At 49.4% G+C, this 25,315-nt stretch overlaps 1 protein-coding gene across 3 annotated transcripts in view; it reads right to left on the bottom strand.

Moving 5' to 3' along the window:
- KIAA0040 overlaps positions 1 to 25,077 on the bottom strand; it is a 34,679-nt gene extending 9,602 nt beyond the window's left edge. The window contains exons 1-4 of one of the 3 annotated variants that reach the window (XM_082704449.1): positions 24,579 to 25,077; positions 24,108 to 24,358; positions 15,150 to 15,399; positions 3,180 to 7,879 (exon numbers count right to left, since the gene is read on the bottom strand). In XM_082704449.1, coding sequence (XP_082560575.1) covers positions 7,718 to 7,879; positions 15,150 to 15,399; positions 24,108 to 24,325 — 630 coding nt within the window. In that variant the 5' untranslated portion in view covers positions 24,326 to 24,358; positions 24,579 to 25,077 and the 3' untranslated portion in view covers positions 3,180 to 7,717. Of the gene's footprint in view, positions 1 to 3,179; positions 7,880 to 15,149; positions 15,400 to 24,107; positions 24,511 to 24,578 lie in introns of those variants that run through there. The other 2 variants (XR_014304251.1, XM_082704450.1) reach the window with 2 other exon arrangements.
- Between the last annotated feature and the right edge of the window lie 238 nt (positions 25,078 to 25,315).

Genomic DNA, 25,315 nt, shown 5'->3' with positions numbered 1-25,315 from the left:
GAATCAGATAGGGGTCCTTTCGGTGGGTACCCTCACTTTATTGATAAGGAATCTGGGACCAAAAGAGGCTGTGATTTGCTGGAGGTCACACAGCTGACCATTGGTGGGGTCAGGGCCAGAACCAATGTCTTCTGGCTCCCAGCACCTCATCCTGCCGAGGTCTCCCTTATGAAAGTCTTTAAAAATAAAACACTGAGGCAGCTCTTGGCAAGATGCCCACCTTAACCTCATCATGGGCATAGGCTAGACTGTCCTCGTCAGTTCCCTTAAATCTTTGTAGGGCCACGTGACCGAGTACTGGCCACAGGAACGTGGGTCTGGCTCTTGAAATCTGTCCCAAGATCCTCTAGGTTCGTCCACCCTCCCTGGCTGGCCAGACGCTGAGGACCCGGCAGAGAACTTCAAGGCCCCCGGGATGGGCCGAGAAGAAGGTGTTTGTGAATGACTGCCAGCAGGGCGCCCCTTTGGACCACAGTGAACAGGAGTGAGTGAGAAATAAGCCTTTGGTGGGTAAAGCCACCGATTCCGAGGATTATTTGCTAAAGCAGTTAGCCCATCCTTGACTTACACAAGCAGCAAAGAGGTAGTGTTGGTAGAGATTAACACACACATGCAATGAGGCCAACAACTCTCCTAGAGTTTGCAGCTCTGACCTGAAAGGGGTTTAGCCAAGTGCTTCCAAGTGCTGGCTCTGGGACCAAATGTCCTGTGTTGGAATCCCGACTCTGCTACTCACTGATTGTATCACACGGGGCAGGTCACTTCCCCTCGCTCCCTGGGTCTCAGTTTTCTCATCTGTTGAGTGGACTTGATAATAGTTGGCGGTTGTGAAAACTGAGTCAGTAGACAGTAGACGTAGAGCTTCTTGGAGCTGAGCCTGGCCCTTCCTGTGAGCCCTTATTATCTGACTCCAAACAAACAGGCTGTTCCGAAGGAGCATCCCTCAGCTCCTGAGCTCATAATGATTTTGTTTGTCTTTTTGGAACTGGGATGGTTCTGAAGTCATGACTTTGACTCTATGGGTCTCCTTTAAAAAGCATTTTCTCCACCCCCCCTTCTCTAGTTTTCTTATAGTAAGAAGATTCCTTCTAAATTGTTCCACTTATCGTTCTTTTTCAAAGCAACCATTTCAGAATTAAAATACATACAGGGGTCCATCAGAAGCAGCATTATGAGGACTTGGATACAGTCTCTTTGCCCTCCGTCCTCTGGGCAGAGCAGGGCGCGACCTCCTTCCTCCCCCCACACTACACCATCCTGCTTCTCCTCACTCTTTCTTTCCTTCTGCCAGTGGACTGGGGAGCTCCTAGCATGCATTGTTCTTGTCCTAGACACTACAGTCCCAGTCAGGCATGACATAGATGTGGTCAAACTACTTACGGGGCGAAGGTAGATAACAAACAAGGGCACAAACAAATAAACCGAGCTGTGTTGTTAGTGCTTAAAGGAATGAACTGGTTGGCCCGTGTGGACATGACTTTGAACGGAGGTCCGAGGAAAGGCGGGGATCCAGCTGTCTGCAGAGGGCCTTCCAGGGGTCAGGACATCAAGGAAAGTCTCTGAAGGGGGAAGGAGCTATGCCGACCCTAGGAGAGGAGGTGGCCAGGGCCTGGGAGCCTGTGAGCCCGGGTCCAGGAGTCCAAGGTGAAGCGTGGTTTAAGCTGGGCAGCTCTGGCTGTGAGTACAGAGGGCAGAGAGTGGTCGGAGAGGCAAAGAAAGGGGTCTGGGAAGTACAGAGGCCCTTTTCTTTGTCCCCATTGCGATCATATTTGTCCAAACTCTCAGACTGGCTCCTGGTTCCTCCTTCCTACAATTCGCCTTTCTGAAGTCTGCAAGTGGTCACGTGTCCCGGCTCAGCCTCTCTTCAGCTCTTCCTCTCTTACCTGATAATCACAGCTCCTTAGCAAGGAGGACAAATCCCTCATGAGCCGGTCCCTCCTATCATCCCAGCCTCATCTCCCACCACCATCCTTATGACCCCATCTTCCAGAATTCTCCAGAACGTTCCTGCTCTCTTCCTTTGTCATGCGGTGACACACACCGTTCCATCTGCCTGGAATGTCTTCTCGCCTTCTTCCCTCGGCCCATGTACCGGAGAACCATGGCCCTCATCCTCCTCTGGGAGGTCTTCTGGGACTCTCAGCGCCCCCTACACCCAAGCTTCCCCACATTGTTTTCTTTCTCTTCGGAGACCTCACGGAGCCACTAACCTTCCACAGTCCTTATCTTACTGTATTACAATGATGTGTTTTCTCTGAAAGATGATAAGAATACAGAAAAGTACAAAAAGTCATCTACATGAATATTTTCTCTCCATACACTAATATACACAGGACTTGCTGACTTGTTTCTCTTGCCCTCAGCTGCAAGATCCTACATGCCAGTGATTCCTACTCTTCTGTTCAATGTGACACCTTCATTCAATGCCTGTCCCCCAGTAGGTGCTAATTCATAGCTGATGAAGGGATGGTTTCTTTCAGTCTCAGAACAAGCAGAAGACTGACTGTACCCTCGGTTCCCCCAGTTAAGGGTGGAATGGTCTCACTTCCCCCCACATTTTTATGTTGAAGTCCTAGTCCCCAGTACCTCAGAATGTGACCTTACTTGGACACAGTGTTGTTGCAGATGTGATTAGTTCAGATGAGGTCGTGCTGGAGTGAAGAGGGCCCGTAATCTAGTATGACCAATGTCTTTCATAGAAAGGGAGGTTTGGTCGTTGAGATAGACATGCACAGAGGGAAGACCATGGAAAGAGACAGAAGGAGAGGATGGCCTTTTATAAGCCAAGGAGAGAGGCCTGGAACAGATCCTTCCTTCATGGCCTTCAGAAGCACCTGACCTTGATTTCAGATTCCTAGCCTCCAGAAAAATGGGAGACAGATCCATTTTGGCTCTTCAGGCCACCGAGCTTGTGTTTGGCTATGGCAGCCCCAGGAAATTAGGAGATCCCTTTTGCTTCACCCCCATCCCCACCCCATCAGTGGGTTCTATAAACTCTGTCTCCAAAATAAACCCCCAATCTATGCCTCTCCATTCCAAGGCTAGGATTACCAAGACACCTTCCCAACCAGTATCTGCTTCTCTGTTTCCCTCTCCATGGGCTGTTCTCCCGGCACAAGCTAGGCAATGTTGTCCCCACCCCTACCCCTCCACGCCCCACCACTACCCCATGGCTTCCTGAGACCTGTAGAGTGAAGTCAAAACCCTTCCCAGATCCCACAAGTGTCTCCTTCATCTAATCTCATCTTGCTCCCCTTTCTTACTCTCTGTGTCCTGGATGCATCTGACTTCAGGACTGCCCACCCCCTCGGGACCTTCTGTGCCTCTTTGATATGCTGACTCTCAGGTCTTTACATGACTGACCACTTCATAACAGTCAGGGCTCAGCTCAGATGCATTTCCACCTAAATGGAACCTTACCAGGAAGCATTTTTAACTGAGAAGCCCAGCCTCCAGTCCACCTCTCCCACATCATCCTGTCTTAACCTTTGTAGTGTTTTCCACCCTTACATTTCCCACTCGAACAGAATATTCTGGTAACTTCAGTTTGCACATGTATTGACTGTCTTCCTGCATGGGAGCTGAGCTCCAGGAGAACACCGCCCTGACCTGTCTCATTCCATTTGGATGTCCAGAGTCTGCATTGTAGTTGGATCAATGAAGGAAGCCATGCCACCTAACCCGAGGGTCCTGAAGGAGAAGAGATCTCGAAAAAATGTGCATCAGTCAGCCAAGGTCATTAGGGAGAGAGAGCTGGGGCCAGGAAGAGCACAAAAACGTGACCATCAGTCACATCTGTGGCCGGACTTTGATGACAATGACCTGTCATTTAGCCCACGATCCAGCCACGTCCTCCAGCCAACTCACTCATTTCAGGTGGAAATAATGATCAAGAAAATTCCATATCATTGAAAGCAGTAGGGGGTGGGGGGTGTGCTTTATCAACGCCCACATTATCACCTACCTTCCTTTTGCTCAGTTATAAAGAGCCCATTGTAGCTGGGACTTTCTGATAACAAGGGATCTTTTCCTAATTACTATATGCTCTATTTCAGGTTCAGCAGAAAAGAAAATTAAAAAGCTCCATTTCACTCCAGGTTCAAGTGAGTCAATCTTTCAATCAATCAAGTATTAATTAAGCTATGCCAGGAAATACAGGGGAGGTGGAAGACATCTTCGCTCTACTCGAAGATGATCCCAGGGAAATAATTAGAAAATAATTTAAGAACAAAGAAAAGAGTTTAAAAAGGTTTCCATTTGGGCTTTCTCTGGCTTTCTGTGAGGGACGCCTGGGATCGCTATCCCCTTCCTTCCCCTTTGCTCCTTCTCGTCCCTCTTTTGGTCTCGTCTCATCCCTAATTACACTGTCTCCAAAGGCTCCATGCTGTACACTCATGATTAACCTTCTCAGTCACCTTTTAGAATAAGACATGCTGTCTCTCTGATTCTCTGAAAATTCCAGCAGTGCTCTGAATATCCCCCCTGCAACCTGTTAGCAGGTGAACAAATTCCTCCTGTTCACGTCCTTGAGATCACATGGAAATTTCCTGATGTTCCTACCCCTAACCTAGAAAACGTCCAGTGAAGAACTCTGCCTCTTCTGCTCACACTGGTGGGGAGTCTGGGCAATGTTCACGTAAACATTCTGAGTTTAGAATTTTTCTCCTGTAAACAGAGATAGTAGCACATTTCTCAGAGGGTTAGGCGTCTTTATCCACTGTACCTCATTGTTTTCTCCTCAGTACCTGGTACAGTGTCCTGTCTAAGGCGGGTCGACAGGAAGTACTTGTGGGGTGGATGGAGGGGCGAATGAATGCATCGCTAGGAGCAAAAAGAAATAATGTGTGCCAAGCATCTGACCTACGTGTATTTCACACAGCGGGGACCTTAAAGATTTTATTTATTTGAGAGAGCAAGAGAGAGGGAGAGAAAGAGCATGAGAAGGGGGAAGGGCAGAGGCAGAGGGAGAACCAGACTCCCCACTGGGCAAAGAGCCCAACTCAGGGCTCGATCCCAGGGCCCTGAGATCATGACTTGTGCCAAAGGCAGACCCTTAATCGACCGAGCCACTCAGGTATCCATGTTTTAATCAGATTTTGATCAGTTTTTCCCTGAACTGGTTTAAGAAGTGAGTTAGTTAGCCAACTCCTGAGGAATCAGGGCAAACGCGTTTGCCTTCCTCCTGCTTTCTTGCTAACTTAATTTCTGTTCCTTTCTAGCTGTGTCTCCCTCTTTCAGCCCTTCTGACCTCCAGGATCTAGTTTCTCAGGGGTACCTTGTTTTGTCTGCTACGATCCCCTTTCTCCTCCCCATTCAGCTAGAATGCTCACTTGTTTTCTTTGACTGGCCTCTTTTGACACAGATACTTCAGGAGGCAAAGCCTCAAAACAGAAGGTTGGCAAAATGTCTTATCACCTTTCACAGACACAGGGAATAATCTGCCGAATCAAAAAGTCACCATCTGTTGCATTCTAAGTGCCCCAGCTCTGTGCGTGGCGTCAAGGCTTCACAGACGTGGCCTGGTTCAACAGCTCAGGAGGTGGGTCTTTTTTATCCCCGCTACACAGAGGAGGAAACTGAGTCCATTGGAGATTTAAGTAATTTGCCCGACGCTGCAGAGCTACTAACGTCAGAAGAGGTTTGACTGCCGTCTGATCTGAGTTGGAGGATTCTGCTGTGACCCCTACGCTTGTTACCCAGCGGCCATGCTCAGGAAACTGTGCTCCATCTCCAGACCCTCTCTTCTCAGACGATGTGGGTGTTGACCGCATCCGTCACCCACCAAACATCTGAAAGTCACATCCTAAGGATACCCTCTTGACTGATGAAGGTGTCTTCTGTGACCTCAAGGAGCTGATGTTTTAATAGGGTCACAAATGTTAGAAAAGAAATACAGTATCACATATGACAGCAGGTGTCAGGAACCCAGAGGCAGAAAATCCTAGAGGTCACAGATCCCAAAAAATCCCAGAAATCCCAGAAAGTCCCTGTGAGTGCCCACAGACAGTCCAAGAGCTATTTCCAACCCATAGGCACTTTTATTTATTTTATTTTACTATGTTATTTTTTCCCCTCCTCTAACTTCATGTAAAATTATTAATTTTTAGCTAGCCCCCAAATTTGGCCACCAACCTGCAGTCTGCTGGGGCTTTAGGAGGGCCTGCATTCCCTCCTCAACCCTCATCCCACGCCCTGTCCCCACCCTGCCAGGCTCACCCGGTCTCGTCCCCTACCTGGTACCTGGAGACACTGAGAGCCCGCAGCCCATGGACAGTACGGGACTGCGTTCCCTATTCTTTGTGCTGTAATGTATGTTGGGGAGAGCAAGGCCCTCCTTCTGAGGGGCTTGAAAAGGAGAAATGAGGACAAAAATCAAAAGGCAAGTCGAACTCGCCAGCCACCTCCAGAATCTTGATCTTTGGCTGATCAGACACATAGTAAGGATCTGGGATGTCTGCAAGACAGATGAATGAGGATCAAAATGTCCCGAGTACAATACAAAAAGCTGGCAGAGGGGTGCAGCACAGAGAATATGGAATTTAGAGTCAGAGGATCCAGTTCCAGTCCCTGCTTGGTTGTCCTCCAACCCTCTGACCTTGGGCAAACCGGGCAAGCTGGCTGAACCCTCTCCTGGTCTGAGAAAAGAGGCCATTCGCTGCCCCAGATATCTCTCAAGATTGTTGTGAAGGAACAACAGGAAAGATCACCCAGAAGGGAAAATTGTGATCGAAATGCAAGGTAGTAGAGTTAGAGGATTGCGCTGGAAAGCTGAATTAAAGCTAAAATTAGAACCCCGAGCTTCTTGAACGGATGGGGCCCTCCACCCTCCGAACCCCCAAATCCCCCACCCTATCCTCTATGAATCACAGTCATTAGGGGCTCAGTTTCCAGTTTGGAGAATTTCTGAGCGCACACACTGACAGCACTCACATTCGTGTTTGCTGCCGTCTATATCTGATCTGACCACATCCTGGTATTAGTGCTAATAAACCCCGTAGCCATGGTTACCGTGAATTACCTGGCTTACAACAGCTCTCATTTTCCCTTTTCCAACCTATTGGTCAAACATTTCGGAGCCAGTTTTTGTGGGTGTGGTGAAGCGCCTGGGTGCCGCTTTATTTTTGGAAAGTGTGAGCTTGGGGTCTGAGGTCATCTTTAAGTAGGGAGGCGGTGGGGACGGGCGGTGCCTTCCCTGTTCCCCAAATAAAGGGAGCGTTCTGTGGCTAACCCCGCAGGACGCACACTTAAGTCCGCAAACGTCACCTCTTCTCGGAGGGAAAGAGCGTTTTCTGGAAAAGCAAGAAGACAATCAAGCGCTTGTGTGACTCAGGGTCTCCCACACGGGTGGGTCATTAAAAAATAGGCCTTAAACTGGAAGTCGCGCAATTCTCCTTAATATTAGAGAACTGCGCGTTCTCACATTTCGCAGCCACGGCCCAGTGACTGACTGATTGATTTTTCTCAGTGGTGGTGGAAGAGAAGTTTACAGACTGAAATAGTTGAAAACCAATGGGGTGGCACAGATATACAATTATGCCACTGCAAAGCAATACCGATGCAATTTTCCCTTCTTTTCCATCTCCTCCTTTCCTTTGATGTTCACTAAATTTCAGGGCAATGACAGGCGAAAAGCTACCTTGCCATAAGATTAAGGCTGAAAACATAAAGGCCAAATCGTAGAGGGAGGAAGCAGAAATACTCTCATTCCAGGCATAACTCACCCCTGTGGAATGCACGGTGTGGGATATCTCTGACTCGCCAGGCTTTGGGCCCCAGGCTCCAGCCGGTTTGGGGGGCAGGGGTGCGTGTGAGGAGGACTGCGAGCTCCAGGACCACGGACCCTCTCACTTCCTGTCTGCATGGGTTTCCATCTGCATCCCTAATGTCATATGGACAGTTTTGTGGTTTTTCTTTATTTTTTCTTTTTTCTTTCTTTCTTTTTTTTTTTTAAAGATTTTATTTATTTATTTGACAGACAGAGTTCATAAGTAGGCAGAGAGGCAGGCAGAGAGAGAGAGAGGAGGAAGCAGGCTCCTGGCGGAGCAGAAAGCCTGATGCGGGACTCGATCCCAGGACCCTGAGATCATGACCTGAGCCGAAAGCAGAGGCTTAACCCACTGAGTCACCCAGGCGCCCCTCTTTTCTTTTCTTTTCTTTTCTTTTCTTTTCTTTTCTTTTCTTTTCTTTCTTTCTTTCTTTTTTTTTTTTTTTAACAGTTTTGGTAAATAATGGTGAATGTGGAGGACATACAAGTCCGTCTAGGGACAGCGCCCTGTTCCTTTGATACACTGTCTCAGTCTTAGTCTCATCAAACGAGGCTTAGGGGCCTTCCTGCAAAGAGCTTGCTCCTCCTAAACTCCTGTTTAAGAGAAATTGTGGAATTGACCTTGGCTTCGCCCCCACCCCTAATCCTCTGCCCCGCGCCCCCGAGTGTGTTCCTCTTGGCTCCTGAAATGCCCTTCTCAAAGGAGCCTTATAGGTATTGCAAATACGTGATTTGGGAGTGAGGGTGTAAGAAACTGCTTAGGCTGGGGATTGTCCTGGGAAGGTGGGGTGTGGGTAGATAGCACTACACAAGTGTGCACATACACACACACACACACACACACACACCCTTCCCTCAGCCCCTACTCCTCCTCCTCCACCACCTCTGCTCCATCCTTGCCTGGAGACCTCAGAGCTTTATGGAAGACCCTCTAGAAAGCACAAGGGACGTCTGGGAGTGCAGGGAGGGTGGGCGGGGCTGGGGAACTCAGACCTTGGCTCCAGCTCTCCATGGGTGGCCCCAGGGCTGGCCTGTTGGCAGGCTCCACACCAGCTTTTTGGTTTTATCTCCCATAAGCAGCCCAGAAGAATTATTTATTTATTTATTTTTAAAACTCAGACCAACTCAGTATCAGGGTCTTGAAGTAGGACATTGTATGGAAACAGTTTGATAGAGCAAAGGGTCTGAAGGTGTGGCCGTGCCTCTGCTGTTAGAAGGAGGGGCCGGTGTCCCAGTGTTGGGGGCTAGCTTACAGCAGCCACAGAGGGAGGGGGCGTCCTTGTAGGGTTCTTATAGGAGAGGCAGTTCTGCCAGTCAGGAGAGAGGTTCTAGGGCTCCAACTCTGGCTTTAGTCTGGTTTTCTTTGTTTATGCTCCTGTAGGTTTTCATCAGAGCTGAATTCTTGGCTGAAAGACAGACTGAGAGCCATGAGTGGAGGGGAAGCTCAGAGACTGCGGGAGAAGTCAGCTCAAACTCTCACTTATGACTTAGTGTGCATCCTTGGGAAGGTCATTTAGTTGCTTTGGGCCTCAATTTCTCCATCTCAAATGGGGGAAAATTTGGACAAATAAGAAAGTGCTAAGACGTTTTGTCTGAATGGAAGGATACTGGGGACAGGACTGGGTGAGTGCCTTTGTCTCATTCCTTTGGTGTGATTCTGAAGGTCCCATCACACGGACATACCTCCTGGGGAAACAAATAAGTCATAGTGAGCTGCCTCACAGAGTCCTTGGGTCAAAGTGGACAGTGTACGTGAGCTCACTCCCAGGCTGTTAGGAACTATACAGATACCCAGAGCCATAATCGGTATCATTCCAGGCAGATGCTAGGACACGGCAAAAAAAGGCCACACCTCAATTTTTCCAGGTTGCCAAAGAGGCCTGAAATTCTTGGAACATTGGCTCTCATGCTGGGAGGTCTTCCTGTCTCCACCCTAGTTTGGATGGACGGACCCCACCCTCACCCCTACCCCACTTGGCTGTGCAGAGGTGCTGGGCAGCCTGGATCTTCTTTTTGCCCAAATGGCCCCTGGTTTTCAAGGGCTAGCCGAGCATGTGCTCCCTGCTAAGCAAGTTCTGACAAGCACATTCCATCCTTTGCCAGGAGGCCTTGGGGCCCCGGCTGCTTGGTGGGAGCAGAGGGAATGCTCCCTGCATCTGTGCCTGCCCTTGGATTGACCCCGGGGTGGGGTGGGGGGAGGTTTGGATGGAATGTGTGCGAGTCTCCTTTGGGTTGTTGACGGGATCACCATAAGACCAGCAATGTTGCAGGCGTCTTGTTCTTTGTATCTGAAGACGCCGGCAGAACTTACAGCAACTATTTCCATCAATAAAATCTGCCATTTGAATTACTCTTCCTGAAGTTGCATGTGGATTTCATTTCAAGAAACATTAGTTAAGAAACTATTATGTGATCCACTCAGGGCTGGAGGAGCCCAGAGGTGTATGGAGGTCCCGACCCTGGGAGAGGTCAGGAAACAGAGACCATGCAGGTCCCTGCACACACCCCCCCCCAACCGTGAGCACCCTCTTTGCAGTTGGGAAGGTAATAATCACACTGACCTCCTGCCCCCTCAGCCTCGCTCTGAAAGTCAAACAATAATATGCATAGTTCTTTTATAAACTGAAAATGCTCTTCCAAGTTTTAATTCTCAAATATAATAAAGGCAGTTAGAGACTAAAGTAAATATCAGAAAATGCCAAAGTGTACACACCATTAGGAGGGAGAGGGATCAATGCTGGCTTGGGTCGAAAGCGGGAGGTCCCCTGCATCCTGGGGTGGGAGGCTGTTCTGACTCCTGTGTGGACGGGATCTCCTCGTCACAGGGAGGTCGGTCCATTGGGTGGGGAAAGGGAAGTTGGGGTGAGCTGGCTGGGAGGGGGAGCAAGGGTACAGGTGAGAGGCCCGCACACACAGAAACCCCCTGAGGAAGAGAGGGAACGAGGTGGTTCAGGCAGGGTTGGGGGAACTGCAGAGGGCTTTGAAGCTGAACCCAATTTCGCTGTCACGGGTGCCAGGGAGGCCCTGAAAGTTGGGGAGACACGGCAGAATTAGGGTTTCAGAGGCCATGGACTCTTAACCCAAACCCTCTGGTCATCCGAAGTGTGCGGTGGCCAGAGTCGGGGACAGTGCAGGAGCCAGCCCCCACTCCTGGGCTCACGGGCAGTCTGCCCTTTCCAGCCAGGCTCAGTGATCACTAACATTACAATTAAAAACAAAGTTTTATTAATAGCCTACTTTCCTTCTTGCACAAAATCTGATTATGAACTGAAATGAAATATCACCAAACCCATCGGAAAGAAACTACAATTTATCTCGTGATCCCTTGGGAATGCAGGTGGTGGGGATAAAACCCCAATGGGCTCGCTTCTCGAGTCTGAGAACTGATGCCCCAATGGGCTTGTGTTTATTTATGACTGGGGGAAGTCCTGTCAAAGACCTTGCACTTAGAACTCGTTTTAATTTCTTAAGGGCTTCTGCAAACATTTCTTTACTCAACCTACAGTAATGTAAGGAGAGGAGGAATTTCTTGCCCTATTTCACAGATGAATGAACCAAGGAGCAGAAATTTGTTCAAAATTTGTTGAAAATTGCAAAGCTGGTTAGCGGCCAAGGGCAGACAGGGTTGCAGTCTTCTGGTTTCCCAGGGTGACGTTGTCTGCACTGCACTAAGTCCCACGAAGCCATGAGAGCGAGGCAAACGATGATGACGTGTCATCTTTTCAGTTTACTTTCTGACTCCCTGAGCTTTGGGACCTCAAAAAGCTTCTCCCTCTAGAACCCCCAGCTTCCCCCAATCCCACTCCAGCCATTACCACCAAATCTCCGGGCTTCTATTCACTGGAGTCTCAGAGAAATAGGGTTACCCTTGGAAGCCTTCCATGACCTCATGCAGGTGAGAGCCCCCTGCCCAGCACCCCTAACTGTCCTCATACTGCTAACCATAGCCCATACCTGCTTTTGGGCTAATAGTAGATTTAATCATCTGTCTTCCTTTCTAGACAGAATCTATTTCTATTGTGGCATCTAGGACATGTTTGCTCTTGGAAAATATTTGCTGAATTAATGAATGGACATTTTTATAGGTGAGAAAACAGACTCACTGGATTAAACACTCAAGGTGTCATAGATGATCAAGGATGATGTGGTCATTCTTCTTCCCCCAAATATCCAGTGCGCATTCCTCTCTGCCATGCTGGTTTCTGAGTTCACACACAGCACTGTGGTCAGAAGGAAGAAGATACTCGGAAGAAAATCCACCAACTGGATCTTCGATAATCTGGGTCTAGGACAGGGTTTCAATGGGAGCTCAGAATGCTTACATGCCAGATGCTCTGGACATTCTAGAGTATCGGCAGGCTCTGCAGGCCTCTTTGGGTGACTGGCTATTTCTGAATATCCAGCTGGGCTATCAGTACCAAGAAACAAGATGACAGCAGTGATCGGTGGGCCCAAATGGAGATTGCACTTGACCTCACCATATTGAATGTTACGACCTACCACCAGGTTCTTGAAAAGCCCTGGTTAGATGTCTTTCTGACACACTTTGATGTACATGACTTGTACATTTCATCTGGCAATTTCTGGTTGCCAGGCCGACGGAGGAGAGAGGATGCTTGTGTGTAGCACTCTTAATGTACATCTCTGTGATTACTGCAAAAGGCACCCCCTGCTTCTTCCTAGAGGGAGCAACTCCCCTTGCTAGCTCTTTCCTTCCTTCCCCGAGCCTGCATTGTTGACCCAATTGGGGCTGAAGGGGCCAAGACCTGCCATCTCCACTCTCCAGAGTAGAGCAGCAAATTGAATTCACCGCACGTACGTCCAGTAGCTACCCTGTGCACGAGGACCTTCTCTCCTTTTTAGGCTTTTCCAGACAATGCTGCCTCCTAAGAAGCAGAAACCTGCTAACTACCTGGGTAAGGAATTCCAAGCTGAACTAAAGATGTAGACCATGGACTTCAGGAATTTACTTCTTGTTGGGGAAACAGAGGAGCATAGAAGAAGAACCACGAAGCAGGATGAGTTAAGATCCGCAGGGAAAGGCAAACAAGTGGTTATGGAAGCAGCAGCAAGGAGGAAGCTGTCAATTCCATGAGAGATCCCGGCAAGGCTCCAAGGAAGGTGTGATTGGGCTTGGCATCTGCCCGGAGAGTAGGATGATTAAATGTAGTGAGCCTGGGAATAAAGGCATTCCAGCAGCTCGAGAAAGCACAGCTGGCTCAGACAAAGAATCCAATCAAGGTGGCCCAGATCCGGTGCCTTCCAACCTCCTACTGTTACCATGGCAACACACAAACACCTCACTCCAGCCGGGCACGCCCTTAGCCTGTCTCCAAGCCCCCGACTCTAGCGCTGCCAATCCAGTGAGCGGCCGGGCCCAGGGCTACAGGGCAAGGTTCCTCCGGGTTGTGGCTCGAGAAGGAGGGCTGCTACAGGGAAACTTTCTCTCCTGTCCCAGGCCACCTCACCTCTTCTGACTTGAAGGCCCAAGGTCAGGACTGAGAGTGGTTGGTGATGCATGGGGCCCAAGGCCCTTCAGACGGTGTTTTCCGTGGCCAACCTTGAAGGCAGATTATTGTGTGAGGAAACTTGAGGAGGCTAGTGAGTTTCGGCCCCCTTCTCTCCCGGCTCCAGCCACACTGTATTCCTCTCTGTATTCTTAAATGTGGTACTAATCCCGATTTCAAATCTGGGGTCACAAGTGTAACTAAAGCTGCTTCCAGTTGGCACAAGTTCAAAGGCATCTTTCTCTCTCTCTGTGCACACACAGACACACAAACACACACACACACACACACACACCCTCAGTAGCTAGCCCACCCATGGAAAAATACTGCTAACGTTTAGCACAAGGTCTGTGGAAACCAAACAAGATGTCCACCCAAGAGAGGCAAGACCTACATCAGAGGCTGAGAACTGAACACCCATGAGGTAGACGTGACTGGTGACCAGTGGCCAGATTGTGTTCGATCTGTGGCTCTCTGGTTCCACAGCATATCCTCTCCATACCCCCACGCTTCCTGCAGTACTATTTTAGGGACACCAGTGGGGGTCGAAGCCGGCCCCTCCTCCATTCAATGGCTGCCTCACCTCAGAAATTGTTTCTCCAATGGTAAAATGAGGGTAAGGAGAGCCCTAGCATCACAGGACTGCTGTGGAAATCAGAGGAGCTAAATAATCTGTATAATGCGGCAAAACCGTGCCTGGCACTAAGTAGATGTTCAATAAATGTTAGGTCCACCAGGCCTCCGGGGCATCCGCTGAGTAGTGCTCTGGCTTGTGGAACCCCAGCAAGGATGGACCTTGTGCAGACCTTGGTGGCTGGGAGTGAGAGGAGGAGGATTTGGTGGCCTAGGGGCTTTCTCTGGAATCATGGTTTATAGAGAGATTACCAGAGCTGAAAATTTCATTCCCCCTCTCCTGCCTCCCCTCCCCAATGAGGGAGAGATTACCAGGGAGGTCAGGCACAGAAGCTGTGCCACGCCTACTGTCCCACTTGCCTGGAAGCTACCGGAGAGCTTCTCCTCCAGGAATCTTCCTTGCTTCTTGTTGACACATTGTAAATGCTCAACCCTGAGCCTGCCTATCTCACATGTGCTTTCTAGAGGCCTCTACCAGGCCAGGTCACAGGTGGTGTAACAGGTCAGGCTACAGCAGCAGGTGGAGGCATCCGGGACCCCTGGGCAGAAGGTCTTGCTGTGGGTCGCGCTTCCATACTTGGGGTGGAGCCCAGAGGAACAGTTTATGGTTGGGCCAGTGGGTCAGAGCCTGGAGAGGCCGCCGGCCCGAGGACACAGGCATCGGGGATGTTGAGAGTGGCACAGTCCCAAATCTGGGTGGTGGCCCTTGTGAGCTGAGATCCCAGAAGACTCTCACCCCGGGGAAGAGGCTGTTGCTCAGAACCACGCATGCGAGGGCCCGGCTTCGCTCCCAGGTGCGTACAGCCTCCCAGGTGGAAGGTGGGATCTGTGCCAGCTGCTCTCTAGTTTCGTTTTTAAATTCCCCGTGGTGTCTAGCGTCATGCCAGGCACACATGAAGTTTTTAAGAAATGTGTATGGAAAGGCAGCCGGAGTCACGTTGGGGCAGCTTCTGCCTTCTAGAGCGAGGCCTCCAGGCCTCCTAAGAATTTTTACAATTCTCCTTTTGCAAACAGGAGCCGGAGGTGACTGACCGAAGGCAGGCCAGATTGCACGGATGATCTCTGGTACAGACAGGCAAGAATTACCCGCTGGGAGACAGACCTTCCCATGAAGCTGCTGCTTCTTGTGTCTGCTGCCTGAGGTGAACCCCCAGACCCCACACAGCCATCACCTAAGAGGCACTGAAGCAACCCATACCATCTTGAGGTGGACAGAGAAATTACACTTTTAGGAAGTGGTTTACCAGTTCATTTAGTTTCTTCCTCAGAATTCCACACAACCCTGGAGTCTCCTGAGCGGGGCACGCCAGGATCTCTTCATGATGCCCTTTGCACGACCTCCTGCCCCTCTCCCCAGCCTTCTTCCCCCGCTTCTCCTGTCTTCTCGTGCGTGGACACGGAGCCTGTGCAGATGCAGAGAGAACCACAAAAGCCATTCTAGGCCTTTCTTTGTCTTCTTCCCCTGATCCCCGGGCCATATTGAATTGAGAAAGCCTGTGAGACAAAATGTAGGCCCAAGGTATAGGAGTCACATAACAGTGTGACAGGGGTTAGAAGCTCTTCCTGCAGAAGCACTCGAGTCTGTTAGCCTGTGTTTAATGAGCAGCTACCATGTGCCAGGCCCTGTGCCCTGGGAACATAATCACCAGATGCTGGCACTGAAGGGAGATGGGGGAGATCCAAACCTTACCAAGTGTCAGAAATGTTTCCACATAAAGTAATACGCTTCGATTTTATCTCCTCTGGGAAGTCTGTCACCCGGAGCTGGGCTGAATGATCCTCCTTTGGTCCCGGAGTCCCTATTGTGACACCTCTCACGGCATCTATTACACTGTATTCTAATTGCCTCTTTATCCATCCGTCACGATAGACCATGAGCTCCTGATTCACTACTGGCAGGAAACCTGTGGAGTTTCTTTGTAGGAGAGGCTAATGGATAATCCTCTGGAGCCACAGGAAAAGCACTTAGCTCTTGGGAGACAACTCAGTTTTCTCATCTGCAAAATGGGCCTAACAGTGGAGCCGTCCTGAGCACTGAGTGAGAGGAAGTTGGCTGAGTCCTACTGCAATGCCCACCATGCCACAGACCGTGCTGCGGGGACGGTGTGGTTGTCAGCTCCGCTTCCTCCTCAGTCACACCAAGAAGAGTTTATAGTTTATCCAAATATTTTCTTTCTCAAGCTCCAAATAACTCCATCTCTAGGACAACAAGGAGCAGGGTTTGCAATCCCTCACTGAAGCACAACATCAAAAGACACAAATTAAGAGGCTCAGGATGGGAAAGTATGCTTACTTAAGATGCTTGTTGCCATCAAGGAAGGATGATGATAAAAATGCGGGAAGAGGAAAAAGAGTTTGGAAGTTCCTCAGAACGTTAAACATAAAAAAACCATAGGATCCAATTCCACTCCCGGGTAGGTTACCCCGAACAACCGAAAACAGGTGCTCAAACAAATCCTCGTCCGGGCTTGCTCACAACGGCTGAGTGTCTCTCAACAGGTGATTAGACAAACTGATGGGTACACACGATAGAATATTATTCATCCATGAAAAAGCATGGAACACCAACACAGGCTACAGTGTGGCTGAATCTGGAAAACACGCTAAGTGAAAGAAGCCAGACGCAAAAGGCCACATACTGTAGGATTTCACTTATATGAAATAACTAGAATCGATAGCTGTAGAGAGACGGGATTCAGATCCCGCAATCCCATGGTTGCCAGGGACTGGAAAGAGGGAGCCATGGGGAGTAACTGTCGAATGGGGACAGCGGTTTATTTTGAAATGATGGGAATGTTCTGGAACTAGACAGAGGCAGTGGTTACATAACATCGCGAGTGTACTAAGTGCCATTGAATTGTTCACTTTAAAATGGTTAAGTTTGGGGCACCTGGGTGGCTCAGTAGGTTAAGTGTCTGATTCTTGATTTCGGCTCAGGTCATGATCTCAGGGTCTTGAGATGGACCCCAGCGTCGGGCTCCACGCTCCCAGTGTGGGGTCTGCTTAAGATTCTCCCTCTCTCTCTGCCCCTGCCCTCCCGTGCATGCTCTCTTGCTCTCAAGAGAAAAAAAAGAAAGAAAGAAAGAAAAGAAAGTTAAGTTTATGTAATGTGAACTTCACCTTCCAAAAAAAATTGTGGGAAGAGATCATGTAAAATTTCTTGAAAGCTAATAGTCGATAAATGGGAAAAAATGGTGGTATTCTTATTAGTAATTAAGAAGTATAAAAGGGCATGGATTCTTTCTAGTGTGTATTTATTCATTCACTACAATACCAAATGTTGAATGACCACATATCTCAATGATTTAAGTATTTGTTATTGAAGCAATTGTATTTTTTAAACCACTGAAAACTTATTCCTGGAAAATGTCTGTCAGGGACATCAGACCTCCTTCCCCATGCGGCACGTGCTCTGTGACTGTGTCCTTTTCCCTCATCCCAGACAGAGTGGGGAGGGGGGGAATGCAGTGTTTCCGTCTGGAAGTGAGATAGTCTTTCCGTGGCCAGCTGTGAAAATCTGTGCAAGTGCAGTAAAAAGCAGCTCTTCCTCAGAGATGTCAAGAATATTCCCGTTTTAATCTACCAAGAGCATGATAGTTGGAGATCACCAAGTATCCTGAGGCACTCAGCACATCGTGGCCTCTTTTCTGAATCAGAGAAGGTGTTGGGGCAAACATCCCCGCAGGACAGGAACCGAGTTTCTCCTTCAGAAACCAGGAGAGCTCGAAGCAGGTCATGTCTGGATGGTGTGGGGTGCAAATGGGCTGCCCTTTCCCAGAGGCTGTTTCGTGATGGGATAGTGTGGGTCATCCTGGCAATGAGGCTGGAGCTTATACTGTAGAGCTCTGCTGTGCAGTGCTGGTCATCGCTGCCGAGCAGATGGCGGGCCTTGGGCGGGAGGGAAGGTTTGAGGTCTCGAGTGGAAGGCAGAGAGAGAGAGGGGAGGGTGTAAACCTCAGTCATTTACAAGAAATGGGCTTGACAGATGGGGTAAGTCTGCAGGGCTGGCCTTCAAAGTGGTGGGTTTCCTTTCAGCTTTGCCACTTTTCTGTCCCATAATGTTGAATAAACAATTTTGACGTGCTCATAAAGCAACCTGGTTGGGAGGGGGCTGTCAGATTGCATGCCTCAAATTCTTAGCTCCACTGTTCAACGAACGGCTCTCGAGAGCCTAGCATGCACACGAAAAGTGTAAGGGAACCAACAAATGGTTCCCTGTATATTTTCTCTCTCCCAGTCCCACGTCACTGGCAACGGGACTTTGCCCACTGTGAGTGCCTGGGGGATTTTAGGCCACTGTGCATGAGTGGCCTGATGGAGCCTCCAGGCTATGGCCAGGGCTTTTCGAGCAGAAGGGCTTCTGAAAGACCATATTTTGTCCCCCTGGTGGAGCTACAGAAGGTGCCAGAATTAGGAAACCAGGACCAGAAGGATAGAGACTCAGGACCTCACTTGGGTTGGGGAGAGAAAAGCAAGCTCCTGACTTGTACTAAACCATTCTCTTCTCTGTTTACGACAGCCAGAGTCACAAGTCATGCGGGTTAAGATACAGCATGTCCACTGTGTGTCTCCTGTGCCCATAACACGACAGCTAATGAAACTTCGCAGTTTCCATGGCTTCTTCCACTGACTTTAACCCACAGCCTCTGCACTGACCTCGAAACCCGTGTCCTGTGTTCTCAGGACAATTTGAAGACTGAAAGTATTATAACACACAACCATCCTTATTGCTGTTACATTTTTTCCCTCTCTCCTGCCAATTTTCTTTTAAGACTTGCTTGGAAAACTAAAGAAGCTCCTGATGGACTTTTCTTAAGCCTAACCAGCTTTGAAATCAGGAGTGTGTTTAAGGAGAATAAAAGTCAACTGAAAAACATCCTAGGAGGAAGACATTGTAGAGGGTTAAGAGCAAAGGCAAGCCTGCGATGGCTTAGAAACAATCTACCATTTGACCAAGAAATACAGCAATGATTAGGGTTTCTTTCATTTCTTAGCAACAAGCTCCACGGGGCAGCTCGCTTACGATCATTGGAGTAAGTCTCTTGCCAGGGGCCAGGATTTGGTTTGGACACTGCCATGGCCTCTTGGGAGTTGCCCCGAGAAAGAAATGTTATGTTTGTGTGAGGTTCGTTTTGGAACTCAGCTACGTTGAGGTCCGCTCACGTTCCCAGGTGGTGTTCGGCTCAGATGGCTCAGGCCAGTGCGGGTGGAAAAGTCAGAAACCTGAGCTGGTCTGTGGCCCTGGGGATCGCCCTTCAAAGAACTGGCTGTTGATTTTCCTCTTGCTGCCTGGAGAGGGGAAAAAAGTCTATCTGCCACTGTTTTCTCTCTCTTACAGCGCCTGGGATGAATCCCTGAACTCCTGTGACTCTCTTGGAGCCTTTCTCATGGAATGGGGACGTGTGAGTCAGGATTTGATATTTAATGATGACCTGTCCACTCGTCTCAAAACCCTCTTCCTGACAAGTTTAATAAAACATTAAAGGGGTTTTGGTTAATCAAGGCACCCAGTGCTATCTCCTTTTTTCAGGGGTATTTGGGCATTTTTATTTTTTTAGGATTTTATCTATTGATTTGAGAGAGAGAAGGAAGGGGGCAGAGGAGGAGGGAGACGGAAAGGGAGAGACTGTCTAGCAGATGCCACGCTGAGCGCGGAGCCTGGTTCTGGGGCTTGATCGCATGACCCTGAGATTGGGACCTGAAATGAAACCGAGTCAGACGTTTAACCTACTGAGCCACCTGGGGGCCCCGGTATTTGGAAATTTTTGAGAAGTTTAAGGACAGAAGTTAAGGAAACAGAAGGGATCTGTGTGGTATGGAGACTACCTTAAAGAGGAGATCTGCCCCTTTCTCGGGAAGATCCGCTCCTGGTTTTACCTGGAGGCCACTCGGGGAAAGCTCAGCCCTCAAGTGGAGTCTTTTCATGTTGCATCTCTGCCAGCTGTCTGAGTGTGTGTCCTCGTGAATGAGGTACACAAGGTCCAGGTGATAGAAACCCTAGAGAGTGTCTGCTATTCCTGAGCGGAGAGAGACGGAGCTTGGGTTGTGGTCCCTGCCCTGCCCCCCTTCATCAGCTGCGGAGCCAGGGACACACTTCAGCTCTCAAACCTGAGTTTGCTCATCTGTGAAGTGAGGGGCGGGGCTGGCTCATTTCTAAGTGTTTTTCCACTTGAAGTCTTTGAGCCTGTGGTTATTTCCTTTTGCTCATCAGCAGCCAGCCCTCATCAGAAGTCGGCTGTATCGAAAGTTTGGGTGTCGTCGTCAAATTTGAGCTTCATGGGGGTTGGACTAGGTCAGGCTTCCTTGGTTGGGACAGAAGAGGACCACAGCTCCACTCAAGTCATCAGCCCATGCTCAGATTCAGGGCCAGTGCTGGTTTACCCGGCACCTTGCTGATGATTAGGAAAACAGCATCCCCCTCTGAGAGGTCACTCAGTGCAACTGCGGTTGGGTCCCCGGGCTGACAGGTGCAATCCTGGCTGCTTTCAACCACGAGCTCCCAGGAGTCCTCGTGCTGTGCTAGAGCTGCACAAACAGAGCAGTTACGTCCTTGGGCTCTGACTACTGGAGATCAGGAATAAAGGAAGCGGCCAGAAGAGATGCATGTCATCGATACGACGGAAGGAGACTTTTACGATATAGTTAAAAAGCTGCACGTCTGGGCCTATGATACTCCCCAGATCCTACACGTACACAGTCCGTCTAGCTGGCAGCTTCAAGAGGAAAGATTAGTAATAATAACAAAACAACTTACATTTTTTAGAAACTTGCAGATACATTACATGTATCTTTCTTTTTCAGTTTGGTTCTGATTCTAACTATTGCTCTGGAAAGTAACAATTACCGCCATTTTTTAAAGAAGGATTTTTATTTACTTATTTGGGAGAAAGAGATCTAGAGAGAGCATGAGCAGGAGGGTGGGGAAGAGGGAGAAGTAGGCTCACCACTGAGCAGGGAGCCCAAGGCTTGACTCCTGAGATTTTGACCTGAGCCCAAGGCAGATGTTTAGCCGACGGAGCCACCCAGGTGCCCCCAATGTAACCCATGCGTGTCTAGTTCCCAGTTTGAGGGTTTTTCCCCCTTCCACACTGGGTCACATGATTTCCTGATCTGGGTCATGGCAGCTACGCCTTAAGTACTATTCTATGAGGGTTTAGAATCCGTCTGAGAAAGTCATCCTTCTTGTTCCTGTGATGGTAGGACTCTCCTATACAGATACAATTACTAGGCTTGGGGTATGAGTTCTGGGAGGTCTTGGCAGCTCTTGAAGTTGAACTAAAGGATGTATTTCTCATAGGGTGAAGTGATTCCTGGAGATTCACTTGTTTGGTTAAAGGCATCCGTACTGCCTGAGTGCCATTAACGCAGGACACTTGCCAACATTTTACGTATCACCCTCAAGGCATCCTGGGAATGCCTTGATATTATGGTATTATGAAAATAATAAAATTATTTTCATTATTATGAAATATAGATATTATGAAAATAATATCTCTAGGCCAATCAGTATTGGCCAAATCCAAGCCTCTTCAGTGTTAACATGGTCTCACTGGCAATGTTATTAACAGGCTCTTTGGCCACCTTCCACACTGCTTTTATGCATATCATTTGGGGCAGTTAAATGGGAGGCCCCTCCATTCTCCCTGAACTCCAGACCTGTATCTGTAGACCACCACCTACCATGTGTCTACGCCTGGGCCTCTCCTGGTCACATCTAACCTAAATGTGTGTAAAGTGTTAATCGATGCCTTTGCCCACAATCCACTTCCCAAGGCCACTGCTCCCTTAGTTCATACGATCTGCGTTCTGGACATCACAGTGCACGCCCCCCCCCCCCCTCAGCTCCACACCTTATAATCATCCTCTGTTCCGCTCACTCCCCCCTAACCACGTTGACTTGGTCATGAGGCGTACTTTGACTCTACTTCCTAAACTCCACTAACATCTATTCCCTTTCCTTCATTCCCACTGTCATGATCTTAGTTGAGGTCCTCCTTATCTCTGCTTTTCATATCTCCAAGACAGCTGCCATCCTGGCCATTAGTTCTCTCTCTAAACACAAACCTGACCACACCATTTCTCTGCTTGAACACCCAAAATGATTTCCTTAGTATAGTACTATGACCACAATTTCTTGCAGTTCTCCCACCGTATCCTTGACTTTGCATATACTCTTTCCTCTGCCTGAAATGCCCTTTCCCTAATCATTTCCAACATCTCACTCATCCATCATTCCTGCAGTGTTGACTTCCGGATAATTCCTGGGGGAGTTTATCACTCGCTCCTTTGGATCACTTCAGTGTCCCATAACTACTGCAACTATAATGTGTATTCTGTGTGTTTTTTTTTTTTTAAAGATTTATTTCTTTATTTTAGAGAGAGAGAGAGAGAGAGAGAGAATAGGGGAGGGGCAGAGGGAGAGAGAGAATCCTGAAGCAGACTCCATGCTGAGCATGGAGCCCAACGTGGAGATTGATCCCCGGACCCTGAGATCATGACCAGAGCCAAAATCAAGAGCCAGCCACTTAATGCACTGAGCCATCCAGGCGCTCCAACTATAATGTGTATTATTCTGAACTATAGTCTGTTTCTGTATCTTGTGTCATTTATCAGATTGTGGGTCCTCAAAAGCAGAAATGATCTCATTATCTTTGGAGTCCAAGGACCTGGCATGCTGCCCAGCACACAGTAGGTATAGTAACTATTGTATGAATGGATGAAGTCAGTGACTTAACTTATTGAGTGTTTATTATTCTCTAGAGTTTAGTTTTCATAGAAAAGGGCAGAAGTCATTCTTTCTTTATTCTACAGGCTAAATATTGACCAAGTACAGAGGCCAGAGAAACATTTGTTTTGTCCTGTATTTCTTTCCTAGATTGTATCTTGGGTGGGAATGGGGAGCCAGAATTTCAGAGGAAATGAAGGATTCAATCAGATTTCCCTGCACAGTTGCCCGGCTAGCCCAGCACTGGACAAAAGGAAGGCACATCAGAGTAGGAGGATGATGGTAAGACCCTTGCTAACTTGACAAATGACACGTCAGTGGTTTTTTTCAGACCTGTTCCTTATAGCGCGAGGCTCTCCCATCATTCATCCAGACTTTCAGATGAGGGTTCCTTAAAATTAGCTTCAGATTCTTACAAACTTTAGTTGAGTGAATGGAATGCAACTGCTTTGAAGGAGGGGGTTTCTGAGGAAAGAGTGATCTTCTCAAGTGCACTCTTTCCCCCTTCCTCATTGAACAGACTCGGTGGAGAAGTCCTGCCAGGTAGCTAGCATGTGGGCTGCCCACAGTCTCCTCTCCGTGAAATTAGGACAGTGCACCTCGGGGTTGGTTTCCCTTTCAGTCAGGCAGGACACGTGTTCCTGCTAGCTAACGTATATAGCTTATTTAACTCGATTATTACACAATGTATTCTGTGAAGCTCTTAAAAATACTAGGGAAACAGGTCTTTTTGTGTCCTCAATTCTACTCTCAGACAAGCCAGTCTGGGCCCCCCTGAGCTGGGGGGCAGGGTGCTGGGAGTGGGACCATCTAGAGATTCAAAGAAATTAGGAAGCAATCTGTGTCATAGTAAATCCCCCAGAGGCTCAGAGGCTAGTAGGCAGGTTCCCATTCCACCTCTGGCTCCAGGCCATATTTTCGTTTCGGCTGGTTTCTTAGCCGGGTTGAAAATTTGGCTTCTCTTAGAATAATTTAGAAACATCTAGGACTGAGATGCTTTTTAGTGGGTCTCAGGCCTTGACTTTTTCAGTAGCAAATAGAATGTCCCGCTGTCCCAAAGCACCTACAGGCCATATTGTCAACTGGACTAAGGGAACCCCACCCCAACTCCTCCACCCCCGAGCCCTGTGGACTCAGTCCAGAAGCAGATGTCAGCCTGCAGAGAACCCTCGAAAAGAAGCGAAACAAACTAGAACCAGAGTCGTGAAGGGCCAAGAGGCTATTTAGAAACGTTCCTTAGATCTCACTTACCTCTGGGGCTGGTCAATCCTTATAAAGAACGAAAGTGAGCTGAAAGTTCCCTTCCAAACAGAGAGCAACTTAAACCACACACACCCACACCCACACACAGGCACACAAGCTCAAGCTATATTAACACACAAGGCTAAAAGTGTAGTCAAACACACACACGCAGGTTAAAATGTATTCGCGCACACAGTCTGAGCTATGTTAACACACACACAGTCTGGAGACTCACCTTTCAGTCCACCCGAGGGCTTCCTGCAGGCGCCCGGGAGGAAGGGGGTCTCCGTCTCCCGCGCGCGCGGCCCGTCTGACAGCGGCGGGGTCCCGGGTGAGGTCAAGGTCGGGGTGAGGAAGGCCGCCCCCCGCGCGGAGCCAGGTGCCGAGAGGAGGGGTCAGCGGGGGCCCGGCACCCTCGGCGTTCTCTGCCCTCCCGCGGGCCACGCCTCGCATTTTTTGAGGTTTCACTCCAACTCCGTCCTGCCCCTGATGTCAGAGACACAACTTCCTGAATCTGACTCGCCCTCTCTCCCGCCGCCTGGGCTGGGCCCCAGCTCCCCTCCCGGGCCCACAGACCGCCGGTGCCCTTGGACTCGGCGCCCCCGCCCCGCCGCGCCCTCCTCCGGGACTCCCGCCGCCCCGCCGCCCTTCCCCCCCCCCCCCCGCCCCTCCGTCCCCGCCCAGCCACCGCGGGCCGGTGCCCCACCAGCGCCGGAGCACGCCTCCTGCGGGACCCGCGCTCTCCTCGCCCGCGGCGCCTGTCCTCAGTCCATTTCACAGACGCACCAAGTTCCCAGGGACCTGGGACAATTCCGGGGCAACTCTGCTTAGGGGAAGACAACCCAGTGTTGTCTTAGCGGCCTTCTGGGCAGGGGGAGTGGAAGGCATGTGGGAGGGAGGCCCTGAGACAGACTGGGCGCCAGCTCAGTGCCGGCTCCCAAGCCCTATCTGGAGGAACGAAAACACCCAGCTGCCTCAGTCAACCGCTGGGTGCGGGGTGTGTGTGTGTGTGTGTGTGTGTGTGCACACAGCCTTGGTGCTGCTCCCTGAAGGCGGTAAGGATAACCCTGCGCCTGGGTGGCTCAGTGGGTTAAAGCGTCTGCCTTCAGCTCAGGTCATGATCCCCGGGTGCTGGGATTGAGCCCCGCATGGGCTCTCTGCTCAGCAGGGAGCCTGCTTCCCTTCCTCTCTCTGCCTGCCTCTCTGCCTACTTGTGATCTCTGTCAAATAAATAAATAAAAATCTTAAGGAAAAAAAAGGATAACCCTGTACCACCTGAACTGTCTGAGCAGAGACCAAGGGGGAAACTGCTTGCAGAAAGTTCTCAGAGGTCCTTCGCGTTCTCCTCAGCCGCCCTCCATTCGCTTTTTATTCTGATTTCTGTGGGTCCAGTTTGGAGCATCTGGACCCTTGGCAGGGAGATTGTTCAGTGTCTCCAAGGTT

This window comes from Mustela nivalis (genome assembly GCF_964662115.1).
Source record: "Mustela nivalis genome assembly, chromosome: 16".
NCBI lineage: Eukaryota > Metazoa > Chordata > Mammalia > Carnivora > Mustelidae > Mustela > Mustela nivalis.
This window is presented reverse-complemented; position numbering and strand designations above follow the sequence as displayed.